This window comes from Montipora capricornis, chromosome 12 (genome assembly GCF_036669925.1).
Source record: "Montipora capricornis isolate CH-2021 chromosome 12, ASM3666992v2, whole genome shotgun sequence".
Classification (NCBI taxonomy): Eukaryota; Metazoa; Cnidaria; class Anthozoa; order Scleractinia; family Acroporidae; genus Montipora; species Montipora capricornis.
The window spans coordinates 2,432,887-2,457,886 of record NC_090894.1 but is presented as its reverse complement, the minus strand read 5'-3'; the positions used below and the strand labels follow the sequence as shown (position 1 = coordinate 2,457,886).

The window sequence follows — 25,000 nt, the reverse complement described above, 5'->3', positions numbered from 1 at the left end:
CGCGTTCGCGAACGCGTTCCATGTTAGGTTAATTCTGAGCGGTACTGTACACACAACCCATAATTCCTCAATTCACTCTGACAAAGGGCTAACGCTCGAAACGTCAGCTTTTAAAATCCCTGTACGGTGGTCAATTTACATTTACATTATCAACTCCGTTGATAAAACCAAATATTTTTGTGCAATAATTCCTTTGTTTGTTACATGTACCAGCACTCATCCGAGATTGTACTTTGCAGGTTTCACTCCTTTAATGTATGCTTGCGAGAGTGGTAATCCCCAGTGTGTCAAGGTGCTTCTTGAGAATGGGGCTTCAGTGAATTCCACTGTGAGTATACTGCCTGAAAGTATTGACCCCTCGGGACGAGGCAATACCTCGTCTTTGCTATGGGTAGTGGTCGCGTGCTGCCAAAGTATGCACATTTTTTTCCCTTGGTAAAACCGAGGTGCAATTTGCTGCGGGAAAGAGAAATGATCTGTAAGTTGTACTTGTCAAATAAGCGGAAGGCTCTCAAATTTTGAATCTCATGGTGTGAAGAATCGATTCTTAATGCAAGAAATTGTAATCAAAATGAGAAAGGGCGCAATTTACGTAAGGACTCAAATTTTATAATAATTGCATAATGTAAAAACGAAGACTTCTTTAAAGATACAGAGATACTGTTAACTACAGTGTAAGTGACAGCTGTATTATCCAACCAACGAAACACTCGTTATCCAGGCCGTTTTACTGTATTTGTGCTTGAGAATTTTTTTTTGGTTTTGAAAAAGGGTTGTCTAGCAGACGCAGAACTAGAAAATGCAGACCCACAGACCTACAAATGTAGAAAACACAGACCAAAAAAAAAAGCAGACCTAGAAAACACAGACCCAGAATATGCAGACCTTATACAAAGTCATGCAGAAAATAACGCTTCCTTTGCCAGCACTATACATGTAACTTACTAAATTCTGACCAATTCAGTTCAGTGACGAATGCTATAATGACCCTGTGATTTATGCGGATGAGCCTCAAAAACTGTGTTGAAAACATGTCACTAGATCGCTAGAAATGGTTCATTTTTAGTCTGATAAAAATTAATAACACCTCTTAGCAAATCATGGCATGCACAGAATTTTAACTTTGAGAAAACGTGAGGGCACCATTGGTTTTATTATTTTGGTTATAGGGAGATAATAATTTATCATGATAGTCGTAAGGAAATCATGGGAGTAATGTAGCTAGACAAATTAAAAGTTCCATTTACTCAGTGGCGCTGTAAAACACGAAAATTTCTTTAACTCATCATTGGCACTAAATATCAATTTCCTACCAGCTAATTTACAATAAAAAACTGAACTTGATCATTATTCTACACACACATCAACTTCTCCCTTTTACTGCGGCATTTTTTTCACACTGGTTGGTTTTCTCCCATTTGTTTCAGTTACGTGTAAGGTACACTATCACTTAGCGGGCTTAGGGTCAGCAATCTAACCAAGCCGAATGCTTACATGTACATGTGCATATGGGTTGGTTAGGTTTATACCATTGGATTTATCATTTAGCAACTTCTACCCATTAGTACCCATAACCGGTGCACTGTGTTACCAGCTAAAACAGGTAAAAATGTATTTTAGTTCGAAAAATTGAAATGCTTAGCAAGCACGAGTAAGGCAATGCTATGAATTCTAGCATACAATGTAAGTGTTGTCCATGAGTACATTTCCTTACTTTAAGAAATACCCGGTGAAGTGCGGGCCAACCTAAAGGAAACACAAAACACTTATTAAGGAAGAATTTGGTCATTCATGTTAACTGTTTGGAAAGGTATACATGGCATGCGTCGTCACATGGTGTCTGTTGCGCATAGCAACTTTAATGGTACATGTAGTTACCTACATGAACTTCGTTTAATATCGGTACTTAGTGAACTGCTTATTCAAATAGGTTTATTCAACCGAGAAGCCATCTGTCGATGAAATTTGAAATAATCAGGTCTGACAACAATCTTGTGAACCGTAGCCAAATGGTTTACTCAAAGAAGGCAGGATTCAACTAATTGACAAAATTTTATGACTTTACATGTAACTCGCTGGCAAAATGGTTTAATCAAGTGTCAAATGGTTTGAGAGACGGGCAATCGATTCAGTGCAAAGTCAAAAATTTAATGGACAAGGCAAGACTGAAATAGTTGAGTTAAAGAGGGAATGGTTGAACTAGTTGACGAATGACTTCACTCACTGGCAAATAGTTTAATGGCCAGGCAAGTGATTCAGTGCAAAGTCAAATGGACAAGACAAGACTGAAATGGTTTAGTTAAAGAAAGAACGGTTCAACAAATCGACAGACAACTTAACTCACTGTCAAATGGTTTAATCAAGTGTCAAATGGTTTGATTGCTGGGCACTTGATTCAGTGCATGGAAAAGTGGACAAGTCAAGACTGAGAGAGATAGATAGATAGCTTTATTAAATAAAACCATTGCAGCCAAGGGCTGAATTACGGCTATTTACAATCGAACAAAGATTTTAAAATTATTTAAAATTTAAATCTAGAATTTAAATCTAAAATTTAAATCTAAAATTTAAATCTAAAAATATATTAAAATATATTAAAAGCAAGATTGCACACCGAGAACTAAATGCTAAGAACGGGAAGAACTTGCAACTCAAAAGTTCCGCTGAAAGCGATTTGTCTTACAAAGAGGGACATTGAAAGTCCTCTTTTTCCTGAGAGTTACTTGGCATTCATTATTGGGCGGCAGTAAGTGATGGAGCCTGTTGTTGGGGTCTTGAAGGATCTTATCGAAGAGGCGCGTGGTGAGTTCCTCTCTTCGAGCGCTTAATAGCGGCAGCCCCAGGGCGACGCGCGCTTCGGAATAGCTCAAGGTGGGATAGATGATACGAAAGGCGCGTTTTTGAAGCCTTTCCAGTTCATCTGATAGGTATATGGGAAGGCTATTATGAAAGGTCTCGCAGGCGTATTCGGCGACCGGCCGAATGCATGTGGTGTAGAAACATACAAGTTCGAGCGGGTCGAGGCCCGCTCGTTTTAACTGCCTCAGCAAGTACAGTCTGGACGCTACCTTCTTAACTATCTCAGCAACATGCGCGTTCCATTTCAAATAGTCAGAGATGAAGAGACCAAAAAGTTTGGCACTCTTAACAACTTCGATGTTCTTATTATTGATGACGACAGGTGGAAATGAACGCTTAGATCTGGCAAAACAAATCTGCAACTCTTTACATTTTGCTTCGTTCAGCTGGAACCGATCTGCCTGAGCTGCCCCAACTAAATTATCTACAGCTGTTTGGATCTGACTACAATCACTCTTGTGGGTTGTTTCACTTATGGTGGTGTCGTCGACATATTTCCATAGATCAACGCCTTCGACGTGGAGGTCGTTGATCATCACCACAAAGAGCCAGGGACCAAGCTTAGTCCCTTGTGGTACGCTGGCAGGGACTCTACCCCACTCTGAGAAGCAGTCTTGAGAGAGCTTGACTCTTTGGTGCCGATCAGTGAGGAAATCTTCAATCCAGAGACCAACCCACTCAGGCATGTCAAAGTTCTTAAGCTTCTCCAATAGAATGCGGTGATCAATCAGATCGAAAGCCTTCTTGAAGTCAAATAGAACTACACGGACCGTAGAGCTGTTGCCGTCGGTCTTCTGATACCATGTGTGCAGCATACTAATGAGAGCATGCGCAGTAGAGGAATTGGGAACCGTTCCAAATTGATTCCAATCAACTTTGACCAGGACAGCTGGCTTGATGTATTCCTCAACCACATACTCTTCGGCCACTTTTGACAGTATTGGCGTTAGTGATATAGGTCGCAGATGCCTGTTAACATCAAGCACTAGTGACTGCTTGGGGAGGGGTGTAATATCCGCTCGTTTCCATGACTTAGGTAGGCGACTCTCCTGGAAGCTAGAATTCAGGATGTCTGCTACAGGGCAGCAAGTATATTCGCATTATCTTTGAGAAGCCAAGAGGGGATTTGATCAGGACCAGACGCTTTGTTGGGGTTGAGAGTGCGCAGCTTCTGTAGAACAGAATATTCCGTGATGAGCCTCGGGCGTGGCTCAACAGGTGCTGCGTTATTGTGCTCGCTCGGTCGTGCACGTAGTGGTTCGAACACACTCATAGGAGAAAGGAAGCTGGAATTGATCAGATTCGCCAGGAACCGAGAGTCCTTAGGGGGTTCGCCCTGTTCGCCGACGACGTGCTGGAAATCTACAAGTGGGTCGGCGCGAGCCGGTGGTGCAAAACCACTAAGATTTTTTACTTCCTTCCACCAGACTGCAGGCTTACATGATTTAAGATGTTTTACCTTAGCCTCGTAGAATTTAGCTCGGCAGTTCTTCCTAGCACGGTTGACTTTATTGCGAAAAATGTTATAGTCGATCATATTACCGCTGACCAGGTCGTGCTGGCTACGCCGAATGGGCTTGTTCAGAGAAACATTAACCCATGGCGGCTTATTAGAAGCAACTTTCTTTGATTTAAATGGCATAATTCCGTCGAGGCCCGTAATGATCACCTTTTCAAGCACTTGGGTCTTCTCCTCACATAAGTCCTTGTCTTGAACTAGAGACAAGATGTCAACCTCTCTCAAATAAGAGAGAGAAGATAACATTTAGTCGACAGGGGGTCTGGCATAAATATCAGTCGTCAGCCCGATAAAACTTGGCACAAACCTGACAGGCATTTTTGTTCTCTGGGTGAAACAGTTTTTTCTCTTCTTTTTGGATAAATTATTCTTTTTGTTTTTCGAGGGCAGGGCTAAATTCAACTGATTAATGATGTCCACCGCATGAGGATAAACAAGATAAGGTCTTATGTCCCAGCTCAGAGTTGTCTTCTTGTTAGCTTTTACTATGTTTTTGTACGTGAAATGGAAACTGTGTCGAAGTGGGGTTTCGTAAAGAATGTAGTCTCCTTCGCAACCATCTTTTGGGATGTCACACAACAAGCTTTGTGTGACATCCTGACCATTGAGTACATGACTGACTAAAAAGAAGGGTCCTTAAGGTACTGTAATTCCCTTCAGTTGGAAATGACGTTTTACTGACGTACTCCAGATTTTTGTCAGACTTGGCACAGTTAATATTCATACCCAGGACACTGAAAAAAGGCAATATAAAGATGGGGTCTCCATGCTTGTTTTCGCACTGCATGCCCTTTACTCTAAGTACAACAAAAAAAGCAAGGCTGCACAAATAAACCCTGGTGTTTGTGTCACCTTGCTTTTTTTGTTGTACGTAAAAATTTATGTGTGACCCACTGGTCTCTTTTGGTGATCCACCTTCCCACCCGGTTGCCGTCTGGGAGAACAGCTTTGCTGTTCCCATCCCAGCTTACGGCATTTGTTGTGTGGGGCTGCCACCTAAAGAGGTTTCTAAGACACCCGCCTGGTCTGTTAGCTATATGTATACTATGCTGATGAGGCCCAGCAAGGCCAAAACAGCTTTCCATGTCTGCTAATTAACCAGGTGAAATGGTTGTGCGCATGCGTGGTGTTGGGCACACCAAGGTTGGTGTTTGTGTCACCTTGTTTTTTTTGTTGTTCTTGTAATGAAGGTTATTCAGCGTGAAAACAAGCACAGTGATACCATCTTTTTATTGCTTTTTTTAGTGTCCTGTGTATGAATATCAATATTATTGTGCCAAGTTTGACAAAAATCTGGATAGCACGTCATTTTCAAGGGAATTACAGTACCTTAAGGACCTTTCTTTTTAGTCAGTCACATAGTCAGTGGTCAGGATGTCACGCAAAGCTCGTTGTGTGACATCCCGAAAGATGGCGAATGAAGGAGACTATGTTTCGTTTGGCAAACCACAAATCATTTTGGTTTTCTCTGTTTCATTTCAATTTCTTGCATTTTTGGCGGTGATAGCCGCCCCTTGAGAAGCAAGTTACAATAATTCCTTCCACATATTATCGTTAAACTTGTGAAATCTCAATTGTAATTGATACATTCTTGCGAGGCATCGGAGCCTTTGTCAGTACTATTTTGAGACCAAATATACCGACAAATAATTTAAGAATGGTTTCTTATTTCATCTCTAATGAACAAATGGAACAAGTATAAATAAATCCTTTTTTGAGAGAGAAACGATTGTGGTATGGGTTTGTTTTGGCTAGACTGTGCTACATGTAGCTATAGTGACCTCAGTAGTTTCTGAAAAACCGCTACTCTAGGATAGGGGGCATTTGGGGAGTTTACTGTAGTATAGGGTAGCAAAACTCAGCTGAGCCAGCTCTGCTATAGGCTAAGGGTTCCAGGGTCCCAGCACACATCCCCCACCCAGAAAGTACCGCCCCTGGGCCAGAAGCTAAGTGCCGGTAACTCTTGATTTCAGTGTGTGAAGGCTTGACCAAGCTCATAAATTGACATACAGTGTATTTTTGTTTTACGAGGAAACATTTATCCAATCCATTTTACCTAAATTACTCCACTGTGTAGCTTGATGATGTAGTATAATGAAAATCACCTTTTATGAAGATGATTAATGAACTATACTCTATAAATTTACTATACCTTTGTTTCACAAATTGTACAAGCGAGGAACTTAAGACCAGGGTACAACGCAGTTACGATCAACAGACAAGGATTTTGTGAATATGATGAAAAGTTAAACAAATGGTAAAAATGCGTCCCCCCATCCCACTTTTTGACACAGCCCAACCGGGCATTACAAGAGCCGGTCACCCTGAATATGTAAGCTTTCAGTTTTGTATGTATGTATGTTCCTTGCGCTGAGCTGCAAAAAACAAGTAGACATATTCTCTCGTAAACTTGAATGAATAAAACTTTAAAATGTGATTACGGCGAAGTCCACACAAGCTTCAAGAAATGATGGAGAAATCCGCCAGAAAGTTTTTAACACACTCGTCAAAATGTGCTTCTTCCATGCCTAGAAAATGCCCACCAATCAATGGCAGCTCCAACATTCCTCTCTTTGATAGAGATTGACTGAATTATAAAAGGTCACCGTTGTACCCCAACAGTACTTGCTTTTAGGAAAAATTACTGATAAAAAATTGGAAAACTATTCTGCTCAAGTGGTGACCAAGTTTGGAAAAATCCAATCATTTATTTCTGCTACACGATTAGATCTGTACAGGCCCGCAAATGATCCTGGCCTGAAAATGATCCCTGCACCAGAAATGATCCCTCGATCAGAAATGACCTTAATAAATGATCCCCCCAAAATCAGGAATGGTATGGACTCCATGAATAGTCCATGGATATATGAGGAAACTACAAACTCCTCTGGCATAAAGCAAAAATAAAAGCAGGTAAACATCCTGTACTAAATAACCGAATAAGCATGCATAGTTTTGAGCAAAAAATAAATAAAATGAAAAAGGAAGGAATTTACAATGCTTACCTTAGGAAGTGCACAAAACTTTAACATGTACGTTTCGGAGATTATGATTATTAAATCGTTGGATTCACTTGCACCTGGAAATTTTTTTAATGCGTGAGAACAAAGCTATAAATAGTGTCTTGCAAAAGCAATATGGGAGAGAACAGAGCTCATTTTAGACGAATTTCTGTGGGAACACGGCGTGGTTAAAATTGCTGTGTTCCCTTATGCTTGCATTCGTTTCATATCCCAGCATTTACGGTGTAGCTATAGGGGATAAGACATCTGAAAAGGAAGAACTGACTGAAAGTAAAACAGAAGTTGGGCTTAAATTATTCCTTTCAGGTTAACTGTTTTTTTTTTTAGTTGTACTTCTTTTTGTTGGCCCTATTTGGAAAAAATGAGGAGTGTCGCACAATTCCAAGTATATTTTAGGCGTTGCAATCGTAGAGTAGAAAAATATACATGTTACAGTTAACAGGAAAATTGTGTTGCTGCACATATACATGTAACTGCTGCATTTTAAGTTAAAATACATAAAGCTGCTGCATTGTAAGTTTTAAAGTTGTAAAATTTACATGTCAAGCATTTGAATGTAATGATTGTTCCGTTATAAGGGAAAAAATATAATGTCAAGTTTAAATTCTCTCTCTAAATTCTTGAGTCCAGTCCATTTTTAAATTACTGATGAGGCAACCATTTCCGGTCCGGTCCGGTCCGGTCCGGTCAATTTGGGGACCATTTCTGGTCCAAGGATCATTTGCGGTCCAATTCAACTTTCTCTCCACAGTTTAATAATAATTATTGTTATCATAGTGACTTTCATTATATTGTGTACTGTACATTACAATCCACTTCACAGGACAGTGATGGTACATCAAGCCTTCATCTGGCAGCAATGTCTGGAGACACTGAATGTGTTCAATGGCTACTCAACTTTGGACACCGAGTGGATTGTGTGGACCGTTATGGGTGGCCACCATTACTGTATGCCAATTTTAAGGCTCATGAGAGCTGTGTGTTGGCACTAATGAAACCCAAACCAGAGCAAGTGTTCATTCTGGGATATCTCCTGAGGGGAGCTAAAAATCAAGTGGAGAAGAAAAGGGCAGTTAAGGTAATATCCCTTCACCACGATTTTATTGTTGTGTTCTGAATCACGCAAGGAGATACATGACTTGTTTGAAACAATTTTCTTGGGGAAAGACTTTTAAGTTAAGCAATGGACGCGGTGGAAGAGGCTAAAAACTTTCATTCATTGCTTGTGGTTGTCCAATTATTGAAAAAAATCTGTCCCTTCATTTGCATGGTAATGGACTCAAATCCATGATCGTGCAATTGATGGTTTGCATCTGGCGTCATAGCGGCAATGGTGCGAATTTGACTCTATTATTATGCAAAACTTTTGAGGTCTTCTATTGTTTTGACCAACAAAGCTGTCTCAGCACATGGATGCAAACCAAGAGTTGCACTGCAGAATAATATTATTCTTTTTGACACTAAGTGAACAATGTTCATGTATGTAATGTATATCTGAGCAGCCTTGAATGAGATTCAAATCCATGACCATGCAATTGCACTGCATGCTTGTAATAATTTTACATAGTTTTAGCCAAGCCTAAAAGCGGAGCTTCTGACTGTTATTTATTCTTACAATAAGTTAACCTGGCTTGAGCCTGCGATCCAATCTAAAACCAGTACCTAGTCAGCTGACCTTGATGAGCTTTAAACTTGAGCCTGTGATATTGTCATGTGATACTGGTCATTGGACACCTTGTTTTGACAGGTCTCAATTAACCTCAACATGGATTTCCAATATCAAAGATGTTCCCTCCAAAAAACACCAGTACCACAGAGTTTCACGTTTGTATATATGGAGGGTTGGCGTATGGTCGTACAGTCGTATGACCAAAACCAAATTTTCTCGCACAGATGGGTTACCATACATGTATTTCTTACCCATGGTGCTCTGTGCACCCTCCTTGGGTACACAGAGCTCCTCTATTCTTCTGGCACTGAGTGAACAATGTTCATGCATGTAATATGTATATCTGAGCAGTTCCACATGCTTGTATGCATACTTGTTATTTATTACATTGTATATCTATCAGATTGTTATAGTGTACTTGCTATGATTTGCTCATTTAGGGGGACGCATTCTGCAGTATGGTCCACTTCAAGGCCTGCTAAATTTTTATGCTTCATTTTCTAGCAGGGTTTTCGTGTTGTGATGTGTTGTTTACGTGAAATAACTTCTGAAAATGTAAATGTTTGAACCTTGCAGCAACTATTTCAAAAAACCAATAAGATTAAATTTACCGTATTCTTTTCTTCAAATCTTTTATGCATGCCAATGATTTGGGGCAGTTGAATGTTCTGCTTGACTAGTACTTCAACTATCTTTATACTTTCCCACATCCCTTATTACCTCAGAGTATAATAAATATCTTACTAACCTTTATTTTCTTGGCCTGTAGTTGTAAGTTACAGATCCTTGTTTTTCCCATTGACCTCTGGCCCATCGCCTTTGCGCTTGGGCCATACAGTAAGTCAGCTGAAAAAAACTTGATCTATAACTTACAGTACAGACCAAGAATATGAGGTTAGTAAGGAGTATGTACAGCTGTATCCACCCTACTTTAAATGGAGACTGTAGTAGATAAGAATTAATTTTCAGTGCGTCTATTCAAAGGCACGAAAATCTACTGTTTGTTTACAGTAATTCCCCGAAAGGTTATTCTGTGCCTCGTGAAAAATTGATGATGTTTTCATGTGCAAAGAGTTACATGTATAGTGCAATATGTTGAGTGCATTTGTTTGCTTTCAGGTTGTCAAGAATGTGCTTGTATCGTTAGCCAATCATGATGCATACTACACTGTGTTTAATGATTTTATCCGTCAAAACCCTGAAATGCTTGATGAGAACAACTATGGCCTTCTGCAGCACACTTGGAGAGCAATCTTGGATTTTGACAACAAGAGAAGGTGGTTCTTGCGGAAACTATCTGAAATCGAGTGAGGCTATATGCATTATTTTTTCGTTTATCGTGCAAACCTAGACGCTCAAAAATAATTTTACACACTGATGAGACATACTGGTAACAGGGTTCATACAGAGTCTTGAATTCTTGAAAAAGTCTGGAAATTTGCAAACCACTTTTCCAGACCTGGAAAAAGTCTGGAGAATTTTTTGTTTTGAAACTGAAACAAGTGCTTTATTGCTTAGTGAATTTTTTCAGGCAGTCAAATCTTATTTAAAATTTCGTCTTAGGCGAAAACATTCAATCGCAGACCGAGTAGTCTCAGATCTCTCTTACGCCAGCACTGCATCGTGGTTAGTGTATGTTCACAGTGCATCATGGGACAAACTATATATACGAAACTTGTGTCTGGAAAAAGAAATTCGCATTTTGGAAAAAGTCTGGAAAAAGTCTTTCATTTTGGAACCAAAATTCTGTGCAAACCCAGCGGTAAGTTCTTCCTAGGATCCCCAACCTTGGTTGTCAGTGGGAAGTGTCTTGAAGAAGCGTATTCATAATTTTTGTTCTGACATCACGTGTGTACATTTGTGAAAGGTGAACAATACATGAAGATGGAGAATAGATGAGAATAGAAGGAACTATACACCTTATTCCAAAATGGCCGCCATTTAAATAATCTTTTGTTTTTATTCAAATTAGCCCTTGATGCCTTGTTCTTAAGCTTAAAATTCAAATGAATATTCAAGGCTGCTGCCTAAGAAAATTTTAAAGGGGCCCTCAGAGCTAAATGCTGAGAACTTAGGAGCCCAACATATGAAGTGAAAGGTGTTGCTGTGAAAAATTAAGGAGCCCAGAGCTATTCTTTGGGAGCCCCAGGCTACCGGGCTCCTGTTAGGCAACAGCCTTGATATTTTATCTTGAACGAGGCAGCAAGGACCAATTTGTATCTGTATAAATGAGCGGCCATTTTGGAATAAGGTGTATAGTACGGTAATTCAAGCACTCTAATATAATAATAGCATAACCCAATAATATTGGAAGAAAGCAGCCAGTTAGATTAATTAAGGATGGTGTCACCTATTGTTATTGCGCATACGTTCTGCACATCACGCAATCATTTCGTCACGGACAGTCACATGCTGATTTTATATTTCAAGTTTTTAATGAATTTTTTTTCCGATTTGATCCTTGCTTAATTTAATTTCACCATGGCGACATGGACGAAAACCTCTCTTCAAAATGTGTACTTTGCACAATCCTAAGTCTTTCGCGGTTATTTCATCTTGTTCACTTTGTACAATGTGGGCGAATTATCCTATAATTGAATTTAAAACGTCATGTTGTCGTTAAAACCTCAAGTTTAGTGATTTCACGTTATTGTTATGCAGAGTACAGCAATAAAATGCGTACAGCACGATTCTTTTTAACCAATGGTATTATTGTTTTGTTGCCTTGTATTGGGCGTAGCCGTCGTCGTTTTTAAATTGTTAACACCCTATTATTCGACAAGCATCAATAAAAGGGTAGGGTTGTCAACGTTTCAGCTGTTAAAGGTTTGTTTTCTGGCTAGAAAAGCATTGCCGGTGGGCTGGCTAGTAGTGCATTGCCATTGCCGGTTTCTTACGTATGTTCCACGTGTACTAAGAATCTTACTATTTTCCTTCATATAGATCGAAGCCATTTAGCTGGTCATGTGACAGTATCCATCTAGAAATTGACAGAGAGGACGTTCTTGGAAGTGCAATGAACCAGATGGGAAGAATACTGGGACATGCACTCCGGAGCAAATCACTGAGTGTCACTTTCAAGAATGAACCTGGTATGCTTTACTGTATGTTCTTTCTCTAACTTGCATGCACGCATTTAGATGCATGCCCAATTATGGTATCCAGCATGAAAGTGTCACTTCGGTCTAAATATAGCGATATTTCTTGTTTACAAACATTGACGTCAGATTTCTCACAGAACAAAAGAAGTCATTGTTTCGACAGCCAAGTTGGTTTTGGTTGGTATATTAATAGCAGTGAATGACGTCACGAGAAACATCGCTGTTGACCGAATGCAATCTTAAATTATTCTTTTGTCTTTGTCAGTGTTGATTGGCCTTATTAGCCTCGTTTTCACGTGTAAAATTGAAAGAAATGTGGCTGTAAAACGAGGCTAGTCAGGCCAATTTGCCCAAAGATAAAAGAATAATTTACTGGCGTCCATACTTAGATTTGGTCTATTCGCTACCAATTTTTAGGAACAAAGCACTTCGTGACGTCTATTTTCTGTATTTCCAATTGGCAAGTGATGTTGAAGATGGAGAGAAGAGGAAGGGAGCACTTGGTGACGTTTATCAAAATCGGCTTGCGTCTAATAGGCCAGTTTCGATTTATTAAAATTCAGCTTGAGAGAGAGGCTTAGAGGACAAAGGCAAAGGAAAGTAGATGATAATTATGCTAACTTGTTTCTATCATTTTTGTCCTCTCTGCCTCACTATCAAGCTGAATATTGATATTTCGAAAATGGCCTATTGCGTGTACTTTTAGACATCTGAAATTATTATTTCAGACGGACGCAGAAAATGAACGACCTTGCCATCAAGAGCGTTAGTGTGGATTAACTCTCGGTGGCGGTGTGGTGTGCCACATTTTACATCTGTACCCATCTTTAGGGTACATGTAGTCTTACGCGTCTTTGTGCATGTAAACTAGTCGGAGGTGGTTGTATCAGGGATGAATGAAAGGTTTCTAGAACATTTAATTGATGACGAAGATGGGTGGATTTCTTTCTCACAGGTGTCTGCACTGGTCCCAAGAGGGAATTTTTTGCATGCTTTTGCAAAGATGTCATCGATCCTAAACGAGGCCTCTTTGTTGTTGCCGATGATTCTCAGTACAGGTGATTATGAATTCTTCTAAAATAGAGCGGTGAAAGTAATTTCACGATGCCTCTGCTTTTGCGTGACATGTACCTGTACTACACATTGGAGAGTGGGGTGGATTGTGAGACCTTAAATTTTAACGGTTCATTGTACATAATGTGTAGGAGTCTCAGTTCACTTTAGTTTATCCAGGAGTCATAACCAGGAGCTTACAACTCCAATGCAAGGCCTCTGTGACGGCATTTTCACAGATCAAGCTATTTTTACACGAGTTTTTACAGTAAATAAGGTTTGGCTTGCAGGAGTAACCATTCTCAAGCCCATGGGTAGTAATTTCTCGTGCAAGACTTCTGATCAGCTCGAAAGGCCTGGTTTCGGGGGAAAGTCAATCTAAAAATAACTTGGTCTGTAAAAACGCCATTTCAGAAATGCAATGAAGTTGTGTGCTGCTAGGACGCCTTCCATAGGACAGAACTGAACCGGCCATACCGGGCATTTGGAAGAACCAACTCTACAACGCCTCCAGATTAACACTTCGAGGATGATATATACTCCTCCAGAAGAATGTGAGGGATTTTCATGCAAGTGTTCCTTCAAATTGTTGCATTTTCTTTGCAAACTTACGGTCTGGCCGGCCAGCTCTGACAAAAGGAAAGCGCTCTTAGTCACGGGCTCCTGTTTATCTGAGTTTGACTACCCAGGTTTTTGCAAAACAGGGCAAAGCTTCAATTGATAGTATGCACTTTGCAAGGACAGACCACAATACCGGCAACCCAATGTCCTATTCTTTGCGAATAGTTTGATGGTGATTTGAACAAGTGTTATTGGCCGTATCGGTAATGCACTTTTTCTGCTGTTAGTTTGAGACCTTGGGTGCTGGGGCCTGTTTCTCGAAAGTCCCGAAACTTTACGGGCCATTTTCAGGTGTCACAATTCCCTTTGTATCTCAAGAACGGAGGGGATTTAAGTCGTTAAACTTCACAGTCAATTTTCTTTTTGTTACCTTGAAAACATGTTAAAAGATCGGCTTTCCAAATCAAGCGGCTGGCACTTTCACAAATGGCTTTTCGGGCCCGAAAATTTTTCGGGACTTTCGAGAAACGGGCCCCAGGTCCGGCTTGGGCTGGAACTTGTGTGCATACCTGTAACGTACGAATTTTACTGCACGTTTCATCATTATCATTATCATTAAATGATTATTGTTGTTGTTGTTGTATTTTGATTTTCGTCACACAGCCCAGTACCAAACTCTTATTTTGCAAGACATGTTAACCTGGATTCTCACGTTAGTAGCGTGCAGCAATCGGATATCAGTGCAAAAGTCAAACGCGAAAAAGCATCAAGAAGGCTGATCCAAGAAAATCAGTCAAGTGAAGAATTGTCCTCATCCGTGATGTCCGATGAAATCACGGATGAAGAGTTACTGATGGGTATGCAGCTTGAGGGATGTTCCAGTGGCACAGATGAAAACCAACGAAGCATCCCTACAGATAGCTTAGAGAGCGAGTCAATGGATGATACTGTGCGCCTACCTCATCAAGAATCGGGAAATGAGGATACAAGCCAGTCTGATGTTAGCGGGACATCTTCAAGAGAGGAATTTGTGACAGGAGATGGAAGGACCCGTACAACTAATAGCCTCAACCATGCTGGAATATCTCAGACCTCACATACGGTAACATGGATATCTTGCATGGTAAGTATAATGATGATAATAATAATAATAATAATAATAATAATAATAATAATAATAATAATAATAATAATAATAATAACACACGAGATAGCTAGAATGAATAGCAAAGGAGATGCAAAAGACAGTATTGGGGGAAAGCCGATCCCTTATTAGAAAAATTTTATCTCGACTGTTGACATGAGGTGTCTTTATTATTTAGCTAAGGAATTTTGGTAGTTAAAGCCTCACCCCCAGATTCCTTTTTCGAAATTCAAGGTTTGGCAATAACGAATGGGAACTGCATTTTATTCTCTTTCACACACTTGGTTTTGATTGGTATTAAGTTGGCAGCGTGGCCGAGTGGTCAGCGTGTTGGACTCGCAATCCAGCGGTCCCGGGTTCGAGTCCCGCTTTAACCACTACTTGGATTTGTCTCTCGGTATCCCCGAGTTCAAATCCTCGGCCACGCTTGTGAATAGCCAACTGGTTTGCCTCCGGCCAGCTGGGATTCTTAACAATATTATGTACAATTTGATTGTTTGTTTCAGTTGTTTGCTCGGCCCCACTAGTACTAGCCTTGAGCTTCGTGCTATGAACACTTTAACTTTATTTAAGTGTCAATGGATTTAGCACAAGAGCACTAATTGGGGACACAAATGAAATTAACTCACCGGAGTACCCGGAGAAAAACCTCTCGGAGCAGAGAAGAGAACCAACAAGCTCAACCCACATATGACGCCGAGTCTGGGAATCGAGCCCGGGCCACATTGGTGGGAAGCGATCACTCTCACCACTTGCGCCACCCTTGCTCCCCTCAAAAAAACTTAATGACAATGCATGTATAAACTGTTTGTGGGAAAGGTATCCTTGACTTGCGGCGACATAAGTTGCATAAAGAAAGGAAGCTGATGAGGGCTCTCTTGTTTTTAATAACAAAATGGTGGAAATAAAGAAAAACGCAAGGCCGCGTTGTTTCCTTAATTTACTGTTAAAGTTCATCTTACTTTTGTTGTTTTAATTCGACTAGGAGGACAGCAGTGCTGACCAATCCATCATCAACTTGTCTTTACGCTCCAAACTCAAGCAGCTTCGCTTTATTGGTCGCATGGTAGGGTTCGCTGTTTGCCAGCACCTGCTCATCAATCTTCAGCTGTCCAAACCATTTGTGAAACAGGTTAGAACCTTTGTAGAATCCTTAACTCGTCGATATGTGGTTTCCATCTGAAGTCTCGAGGCCAGTTATCACGATAGGCATGCCCAATAGACCTTTTTGCAGATACGGCGGCCATTTTGATTTCTATTGTTCCGAAACACATTATGGGATACTCAGGGGGCACATTAATATGTATTTGCCCCCTGGGCATCCCATAATAGCTATTCGAAACAATAGAAATCAAAATGGCCGCCGTATCTGCAAAAAGGTCTATGACTTGTTAGTGTCTTTAACAGAAGGCACCAGTGATGGCGTTTGTATCGATTTCTGGTCAACAATCAGTAACGCAGTCTCTCAAACCAGCGTTCACTTGAATATGGCCGCGCGAAAACCTAGACCTGCGCGAAAACCTGGTGACGAGAATGAAGCACAAGCAACAGACGCAAGCGCATTTGCTTGTTGTTCATTAGACTTAACTGATTAGAGTGTAATGTGAAGTGGTAGTTTTATATCCCACATGAACCATGTGAGCGTTAGCCCTACTAATGGTTGTTGTCTATTGTTAACAAAAGGCGCTAATAAACAACAAACTGCTGAGTTTGCGTATGCTTCTTGTGCTTATGCTTGCATCGCTACAATCTCGACCCCAGAGCTCTGCTCTTGACTGAGGGAGAGAAGAACTCTGGGAAACCCTGAAACAAAGTGTCTTCTCATTGGTTTTCGTGAAGAACAATCAAAAGGCGTCTCTAATTGGAGCATTCATGTTAGCGCGAGGAGTAAGCAGGCGCCGTAAGTTTCCAATAGCCAGTTTTTGGCTATGAGAACCCTACGGCGCATGTTCTCCTAGATAGAGTTTCCCAGAGCCTTGTGTCGATCCAAGGCTTTGGTGACGAAAATGGCATCGCTAGTGAAAACAAGGCTTAAAGAATTTGCGTGTAATTATTTACACGCACTCTCGTGTATTTCTTTTACTCCCGCATAGCGCGCGCGTAATTTTCGTGTAAATTGCGCGCAATATGGCGGATTTAAACTCATGATATGCTGCTATACTATGCTTTTTAATGCTATTCTTATCGCAGTTTTGAGGAACTTAACCATGTGATGGCGCTGCACTTGCTCTGCCAACTGGGCTTTCAAGCCCTTTGGGAACTTGATACATTTAGCTCTGTGAACATCTTTCCAACTCTCATTTCATTCAATTCCGAAGTTCAGATACATGAAACATAACTTGTGAAAAAATCAGAAGGCCACTTTAAAACAATTTCTTTGCAATAAACCTCTTTCCCTGACGTGATCTTTTTTTCCAGATTCTTGGAATTCCACTGACGCATCCTGATGACCTAAGCTCGTTTGACTATGAGCTTCATAAGAACGCAGTAGCCTGGGTGCGAGAGAACAGCGTTAACGACCTCGATCTGCCGTTTAGTGTGGATGCCATCAATCCGTGGAATTCAAAACCAGTTACCATCGAGCTGAGCGATAATGTTGACAAGACGTTAACTGACGATAACAAGGTAAAATTATAACATGATAAATACAATAAACTGAACCGATAGATGCATGGGGCCGTATCCTTGTGGATTGCTGAAAGATGATGCAGTTTGTTTACCTCTGACTTTGCCTCTATTCTCTGAGTATTTACTACAATTTGTGGTTATTTACTCCAAGAATGAAAATGGAGTGCATGTTCAAAAAAATCATGGACCTTTTTAAAATTAAATTCTTTCACGCTTTAAAGACATGATCAATAATTTATGACACATGTCGTCTTAAATCTCCCGATTTCTTTCTTTCTTAAAGTGAGAGTTTCACGTTTCTGCGCATGGGCAAACTGTCACGTTAACCCATTTAATTCCATTGTTAAGCACTCATGCAGGAAACGGAAATAATGCCATAAAACTGGAATTACGCATTGGAATTACTTTTGCAACCATTTCCTTTGTAATGATTTCAAGTTCGAGTGAGGCCTAACACTACTGTGAAGTTTTTTATACCCAATTATTCCATCAGAGATCAACCCTAGTATTGGAATTGGGCCCACACAAGGACAGAGAAAAACTCTGACCAGGGTGGGATTTCAACCCACGACCTTCGGATTTGATCACGGTTGCTCTACCGACTGAGCTACAAACCCTCTGCATGCGGATAGATAACTCGTGCGCTATTACAACTCATGCGTAGAATAAAATGTTCCACCCGTACAATAAATTCGATGGACAAAACTAAATTTGTCCAAATTTGATATTTTCTGTGTAAACCCGCAGTATCTTCCAATTTGAGCCTCAGTCATTCAGTGTATTCACTTTAATACTATCTGTGATTAAAGAACACCATCTGGTTCAGTAAGAAATCGTAAAATGTACAACTGCTAGCACCAAAGCTTGGACATGCGCAAAACCGTGAAACTGCCCCTTTAAGTGTAAGGTATGCCATACGCATGAGTATGATGTCTGTACAGTTTTTTGCCAAAGAACAAAAATGTTTCCGCTAGGGCCACTTTAAGAGGATTTGGGTTGAAGTTTGGAGAACGCAACCTTTTCTTCAACTGCCATACATCTAGTCTTCAGCTATTGCCTCAATCTTTCTACGTGCTGAACGATGTACTTAAAATACTTCATATTTTTAATGAACTCGATCCACGTATCTTCAGAAATATTGAATTCTCTATTTTCGAATTCCCCATAAGACACTTTGTGTGCCCCCCCAAATTTTGCATAAACCATTGTGTTCAAATGCTCTTTGGAATATACAGTGTCCCCAAGAGCATTTGAAAACAATAGTTAATGCAAAATTTGGGTGGCAAAAGTGTCTTCTGGGGAATTCGAAATTAGAGAATGCCACTTTACATCTCTACGTAAGTTGTTTTATTGCAACTGTGAACTAGTCTGTATTGCACAAGCTAAGAATATTCCTTTGGAGGAATCGGTAATCAGTGGTTTTCCTCTTATTTAACAAATCGTACTCAAACAACAGAGATTAACTCTTACATTTCGGATAAAGAAGTAGTTAGTTGTGGTGTACCCCAAGCCCAAGGGCCCACTTTAGGACCACTCTACTTTTTGTTATATGTTAACGATATTTAGCATTTCTCCAGAAAACTTAAATTTTTCCTTTTTTCGGATGATACTAATAACCTTTATTCTCACAAAAATCTCAAGACATTGGAATTAATTGTAAATGCTGAATTGAACAACTTATTTAATTGGATAACCTCAAATAAACTTATACTTATTTTTCGCCCACACCAAAAAAGCTTAATTACCTGCCCCAGATTAATACTTTTGATAATGAAGAAAATGACAATGTTATTCTTGAACAAAAGAACTGCATTAAATTTTTGGGTTATTGATTGATGAAAATCTAAGTTGGAAAGAAAAATAAGCAAAACTGTCGGATTAATTGCGAAGTTAAGACGTATTGTTCCCAATCGAACTCTTCTTGATATTTTCAAGTCCCTCATTGTACTTTATAAAACGTATGGATTAACTTCTTGGGGAAATGTATCTGAAAACTTGTTAAATAAAGTTCTTGTCCTTAAAAATGTGCACTCCGTCTTATTCACTTTGCTCAAGCAATACCTCTTTTCTTGGAAGGACATCTTCCTATATTAAGAGAAAATTGTTAATTTTATGTATGACATTAACACTAATTTTGCACCGATTAAATTTTCGTATTTGTTTTCTAAAATTACCAGTGTTCATTCTTACAGCACACGCTCATCAACATCTGAGCATCTTTTTACCAAACGATCCGCACTTAACGTTCAAAGTAAGGCCTTTTCACTTCTTGGGGTTAAAGTCTGGAATGGGATACCAACTAGTCTCAAACCAATACTAATTGAAATTCTTGAAACTGTAAACTCCTATGCCGAGATAAATACCTTAATAGTCCAGTTTCAAGTTCTCCATGACCGCTAAATAAAAACACTGAGGACGCATTTTTACAGGGTTAGCCTCCATCTGAAGTGAAATATATTCATAAATACCGGCAGGAAAGGTGCCTGAAAATTGAAACTAAGCAATAGACAGAGTTTTGAACAAGTCATCTCGCTGGAATTTGTGAATATATTCACTTCACATGGAGGCTAACACTGTAAAAATGCGCCCTCAGTATTTTTATTCAGCGGTCATGGAGAACATGAAATTGGACTATTAACAAGATGAAAAATTAAACATTTAAAGGGGTATTCTGACGAAAAAGCACGATTTTTCAAAAAGTCTCAAATCCTCGAGGAAGCGCCGCCAAAATGTAGTATACGCTTTTCACATTATGAATTTAACTTACTTTCACCAACATTTCAATGTTATCACGTCGAAATAATGGTTTTTCATAGCATCCGCCATTTTTGGTATGGCGCCAGCATACTTATTAGAGAAAGCCTGGAGCGTAGACTGATGTCCTCACTTACTGAACTCCGTTGATAAAACCAAAGTTTCATAAATCAATCTGTCACGAATGGCATATTTTCTGTTGTAGGAAGAGTACGTCAAACTTGTTTCACAGCTTAAGCTGGAGACACTTGTGAAGGATGAAGTGGCTGAGTTTGCTGGTGGATTCCACGAGGTAATTAAATTGTACTGACCATGTGTAGCGGCGCTTTTTCAGTCGGCACCACGAATGCGCAACTTTTCATCTGAGAACGAGGAAACTACTTAAATAAGTGTTCCGATCCTTTTTTTTTTTTTTGTTTTAATTTCCTTGTTTTATACTTTCAATAAACTTCTTCGTCTTCTTGACCTCCATTGTAATTTTTCACGGGACATACTGTATCTTTTGCCCCCTTTGTTTCCAGTGGTCCCTGCTTAATGACACTATGCAGGCACAGGGTTACCAGCCTCCATTAAACTTTCGCTCTCTTGTAGGTTATTTCGCTTGAACTTCTGTCCTTGTTTACGGCCGACGAATTTTCTTTGCTAATCGGTGGAGTGGCCAAAATCGACGTCACCGACTGGAAGAATAACACCAAGGTACTCGTTCTAGTCGAAGGAATGTCCTCTTTAGTGATGCTTTGTACCAAAATGTATTACTGTTTAGAAGAAAGGAAGATTCACTGCCGAAATGGCGTGCACTTTTTTTCTGTTTTCTTGTAAGCTTGTTTGTTTTCTTTTTCTTTTCTTTTTTTTTTTTTTCCCCTGGTTTTGCGGGAAAATCAATCTAAAAATAGCTTGGTCTGTAAAAACGCGATTCCACAAACAAGGAAGTTAAGCGCTACGCTCCTAATCATGGGTTCCTGACCAGTGCCAGGGTCTCGTGAAAAAGACAACCAGAAATCAACTTTTAGCCATTCGGTATTGAAAAAATATATATAACGATGATGACCTGCTCACACTACGTATTCTATCTGCGGAAAGAATGCATGATTCGCTCCTTAAGCGCACTTTTATCCAGAAGTGCACTTAATTACGTCGAGAGTCAGTGTCGTAACACCCTCAGGCCACGAAGTGTTCCTTTAATTTCAAACGCCAACTGTCTTAGTATTTACAACAATACAGCAAGCGTTATGGTTAGCGTTGATTCAAGGTTAGTTGCCTTTACCTTAAACACCCTGCCAGCAGAGCCTTTCTTACCTCGACGAGGAAGAAAGGACTCTGCAGAAAATCGTGTTAAGTCTTTATTTAGTATGCGCAAGCCGTTGCTTGGAGACGTTTCAAAGCCAGGCCAACTCTCGATCGCACTCGAAGACGCCATATTGATTTTCGTACTAAAGACTCGATTTTGAGCTTCGCCTTGTCAAAAATACGATGCGCGCTCTGCCTTAACCAGTTTGACTGGTTTAACTAGCCCAGAAAGTTGGACTACGACGACTTGAAAAACTTGACACGATTTCTGCAGAGCCTCTCTTGTTTGCCCTTTGCTTAACACCTGACTGGCAAAACTTTGAACTTTGATTTTCATCAAAAGGCTGATTTCTTTGAGTGCAAGTTTTGGATTTCACTGTCCGCCCAAACTTGCGTTCAAAACTGCCCGATTGGAACTTAGAGGATTGGATCTGGGGAAAAGTGACGTCATTTACTCTCACTAGTTTAAAATGTTAGCGTGTAAATGCAGGTTGTTATATATGCAGAACATGAGTAGCTCGAAACTCCCGTGCTTCATATTAATTCAGTTCCGTCAGTAGACACGTATTGCATTCTTAAAGTAATGATTTTTTTTGCCTCATTTTCTCTTCGATCCAGCTCTCTCAAGATTTTAAAGCTAGTAATGGCGGATCACCAAATAGGAAAATTCCAGTTGAAATAAACAGGTGTCTTTTGTAATCAAGGTTTAAACCTGGGTCACTGTGTTAAATTAACATAGTTTTGAAACCAAGGAAAAAGAAGAATTAATTTTTTGGTTGTAGTAGTACTTAAAATGTTTATGGTTGTTAAAGTTAGAGGGACACTCAAGTTTTATATGCAAGACAAGGAAGTCACGTACCACGTACCCTCCCCACCCTTTTTGCATCTAAATGAGCCGATTCGTCTTTTCTTCAAACGATTAAACCACACCAATCAGATAGTTAATAGCGGGCTTGTGAGAAATATTCAGTGTCAAAGTGAAGTCAAGTTTATTCACGCACTAGTCAGAGTAATACAGTATAGACAAGTCACAAAGAAAGAAAAAAAACAACAAATGAAAGGCGAGCCAAATTGTCGAGCCAGAGTAAAACGTGCTTTGTATCCGCGCACCGCTTGAGTGTTTTGTTCTTCACCTTGAAGACCTAACCGTAACTCCTTGTGATGGAGATCTGGGAAGCTAAAAGACGTTTTATAGGTTGAAGTTGCCTTTTGTGGGCATTCTTTCAGGGTGCAGGGCTGGCATAGTGGTGAGAGCACTCACCTCCCACCAATGTGGCCTGGTTTCGATTCCCAGACTCGACGTCACATGTGGGTTGAGTTTGTTGATTCTCTACTCTGCACCGAGAGGTTTTTCTCCAGGTACTCCGGTTTGCCCCTCTCCTTGAAAACCAACATTTGATTTGATTTGTGTTAATTCGTTGATTTCACTTTACAGTGTCCCCAGTGAGTGCTTCATCGCTAAAAAACTGACACCTAAATAAAGTTTCTTTCCTGTATCATGTCGTCGATTTATTCTAATCCTTGCATGAAATCCTTCGGATCAAGCACTGTAAATCTACTCGGATGAGCCATTAAATTTATCTTTTGATGTCGTTTTATTGAGCGTCCCAGTTTCAATTGCCATTTAATCCAATCAATCGCTCTTAAGCATAACTCATATAATTATTGATGAGTGCTTTTTGTGCGTTCTAATTGGTTACCTCGGAGGCAATTAGCGAGCGTGAAACGTATTAGCCTGTTACTGCCATGATCTCGATTTTCGAAGCGTTAAATTGTCGACTGTTATTGCGGTTTATTTGTGCTTAATTTCACAAAGTGTATGATCTATGATGGAGAAAACCTTCCCGAGAGACTTGCGATTTTGCCAAGGGTTGTTTTGTATTGGCTAATTCTACTATCGCAACTGTTTAAATAGAATGCTACTTAAGCTTTCCTTTGATGATGGGATCACCTAACCTGAAGTACACTTACTACTAGAATTGAAATCTATAACTTTACCAAGACGTAAGGTTGTCAAAATTTTAAAGATACATTCAAATTTGTTCAAACCGGAGTAGGATCAAACATGTCTCATTGTCAACAAGCAAATGTGAAGCCTACTTTTCGTAACAAGCCAATGCTCTTGCGCATGTCTCTTGTGCTTGTGCTTGTGCTTGCGCCGGTAAAAGCCAGCGTTTAATGCCAGCTTTGAGAGCAGATGTACTCCCCTTTCCAGTAACATGAGCTTAGAATAAGACTGCAATTTAATCCTGACTACCATTTAAATTCATAGTATCAAGGATGTTCATCTGCAGACGACGAAATCACTTGGTTTTGGAGCGTCGTGTCACAACTTAAAGAAGAAGAGAAGGCTTTGCTGATGAAATTCTCGACTGGTTCACCCTGTGTCCCTATTGGTGGATTTGCTTCTCTTACAGTATGTGATGTATTTACTTTGAAGCAGACTTTAGTGCAAGCCGTTTGCCATAAATGCGCGAGACATTTAAAGCATACAGATTTGTACTTCTTTGCACGTTCGTCCTAAATCAGCAAGACATTTTAAACATCTACAAATTCTGTGTACTGAACTTACCTCTCCCTTATCAGGGTTTAGGAGGCGCTACCAAGTTCACAATTTTAAAGGTTCAAGGGCTCAATAAGGTACGCTTCTTATATTCTTTTGAGTACAACAATGCGTGGGTGTGTTGCAGCCTTTATATCATCCCCGTTTAGACAGGAACCTGGCTTAAACGGATTTTGGGCTCCTCAGGGTGTTTTCTTGATTTTGGTCAACATCTCCTTCCACTAAGTTTAACGCGAACAAAAGTAGTGATTAACTGTCGTAAACCATTAACGCCTGCGTAATGGCCTTTTTTGCCCAAGATTGATTAACATTTGGAATTACCCCTCCCCCCCCCCCCCTTCCTTCGTGCAGCGGCGTTTTTACATAGCCAGCTAAATTTCTGATGAACTTTTCCGCACTAGTGCGCTCCCAAATTTCTATTGTTATCACATTGACAACGAAGCGGAACATTTCCTTAACCAAGCCAGCGTTTTCTGATCGTTCTTCTCGACAAAGTTTGTAAGAAAAACTTAAACGTAAAGACTGTCTCGCTTATTAACGTCATCAAATGCAAAAGAAGCCGTTTTTCATATTAAAGTGTCTATAATGTAAAAAATATATTTTGCTTATTTTAAAGACCTTTCAGAATAAGGAAGAATGGTGTTCTCTATTTTGGAATACCTTCTTTCCTTCCAGAGATGTTCAAGTTTGTTAACAAATTGATGAAGTCACAAACATTACAAATGACTGTAATAAATCCCAAAATGATTGAGAATATCTCCGAAAACATTGGACGGGTGTTGTTCAAACTTGACACTAGTAATGTACATCAGATAAGGCACAAAGTGACACCATTAAGA

General features: G+C 39.9%; 1 protein-coding gene across 2 annotated transcripts in view; it reads left to right on the top strand.

Annotated features, from left to right (window-relative positions):
- The window catches only part of LOC138026430 (E3 ubiquitin-protein ligase HACE1-like), a 37,189-nt gene that overhangs the window by 9,456 nt on the left and 2,733 nt on the right, over window positions 1-25,000 (top strand). For both annotated transcript variants that reach the window (XM_068873786.1, XM_068873787.1), the window contains exons 5-16: window positions 240-328; window positions 8,225-8,479; window positions 10,190-10,377; window positions 12,014-12,162; window positions 13,127-13,229; window positions 14,449-14,908; window positions 15,915-16,061; window positions 17,348-17,554; window positions 20,517-20,603; window positions 20,903-21,007; window positions 23,871-24,014; window positions 24,185-24,238. In XM_068873786.1, coding sequence (XP_068729887.1) covers window positions 240-328; window positions 8,225-8,479; window positions 10,190-10,377; window positions 12,014-12,162; window positions 13,127-13,229; window positions 14,449-14,908; window positions 15,915-16,061; window positions 17,348-17,554; window positions 20,517-20,603; window positions 20,903-21,007; window positions 23,871-24,014; window positions 24,185-24,238 — 1,988 coding nt within the window. The remainder of the gene's footprint in view (window positions 1-239; window positions 329-8,224; window positions 8,480-10,189; window positions 10,378-12,013; window positions 12,163-13,126; window positions 13,230-14,448; window positions 14,909-15,914; window positions 16,062-17,347; window positions 17,555-20,516; window positions 20,604-20,902; window positions 21,008-23,870; window positions 24,015-24,184; window positions 24,239-25,000) is intronic.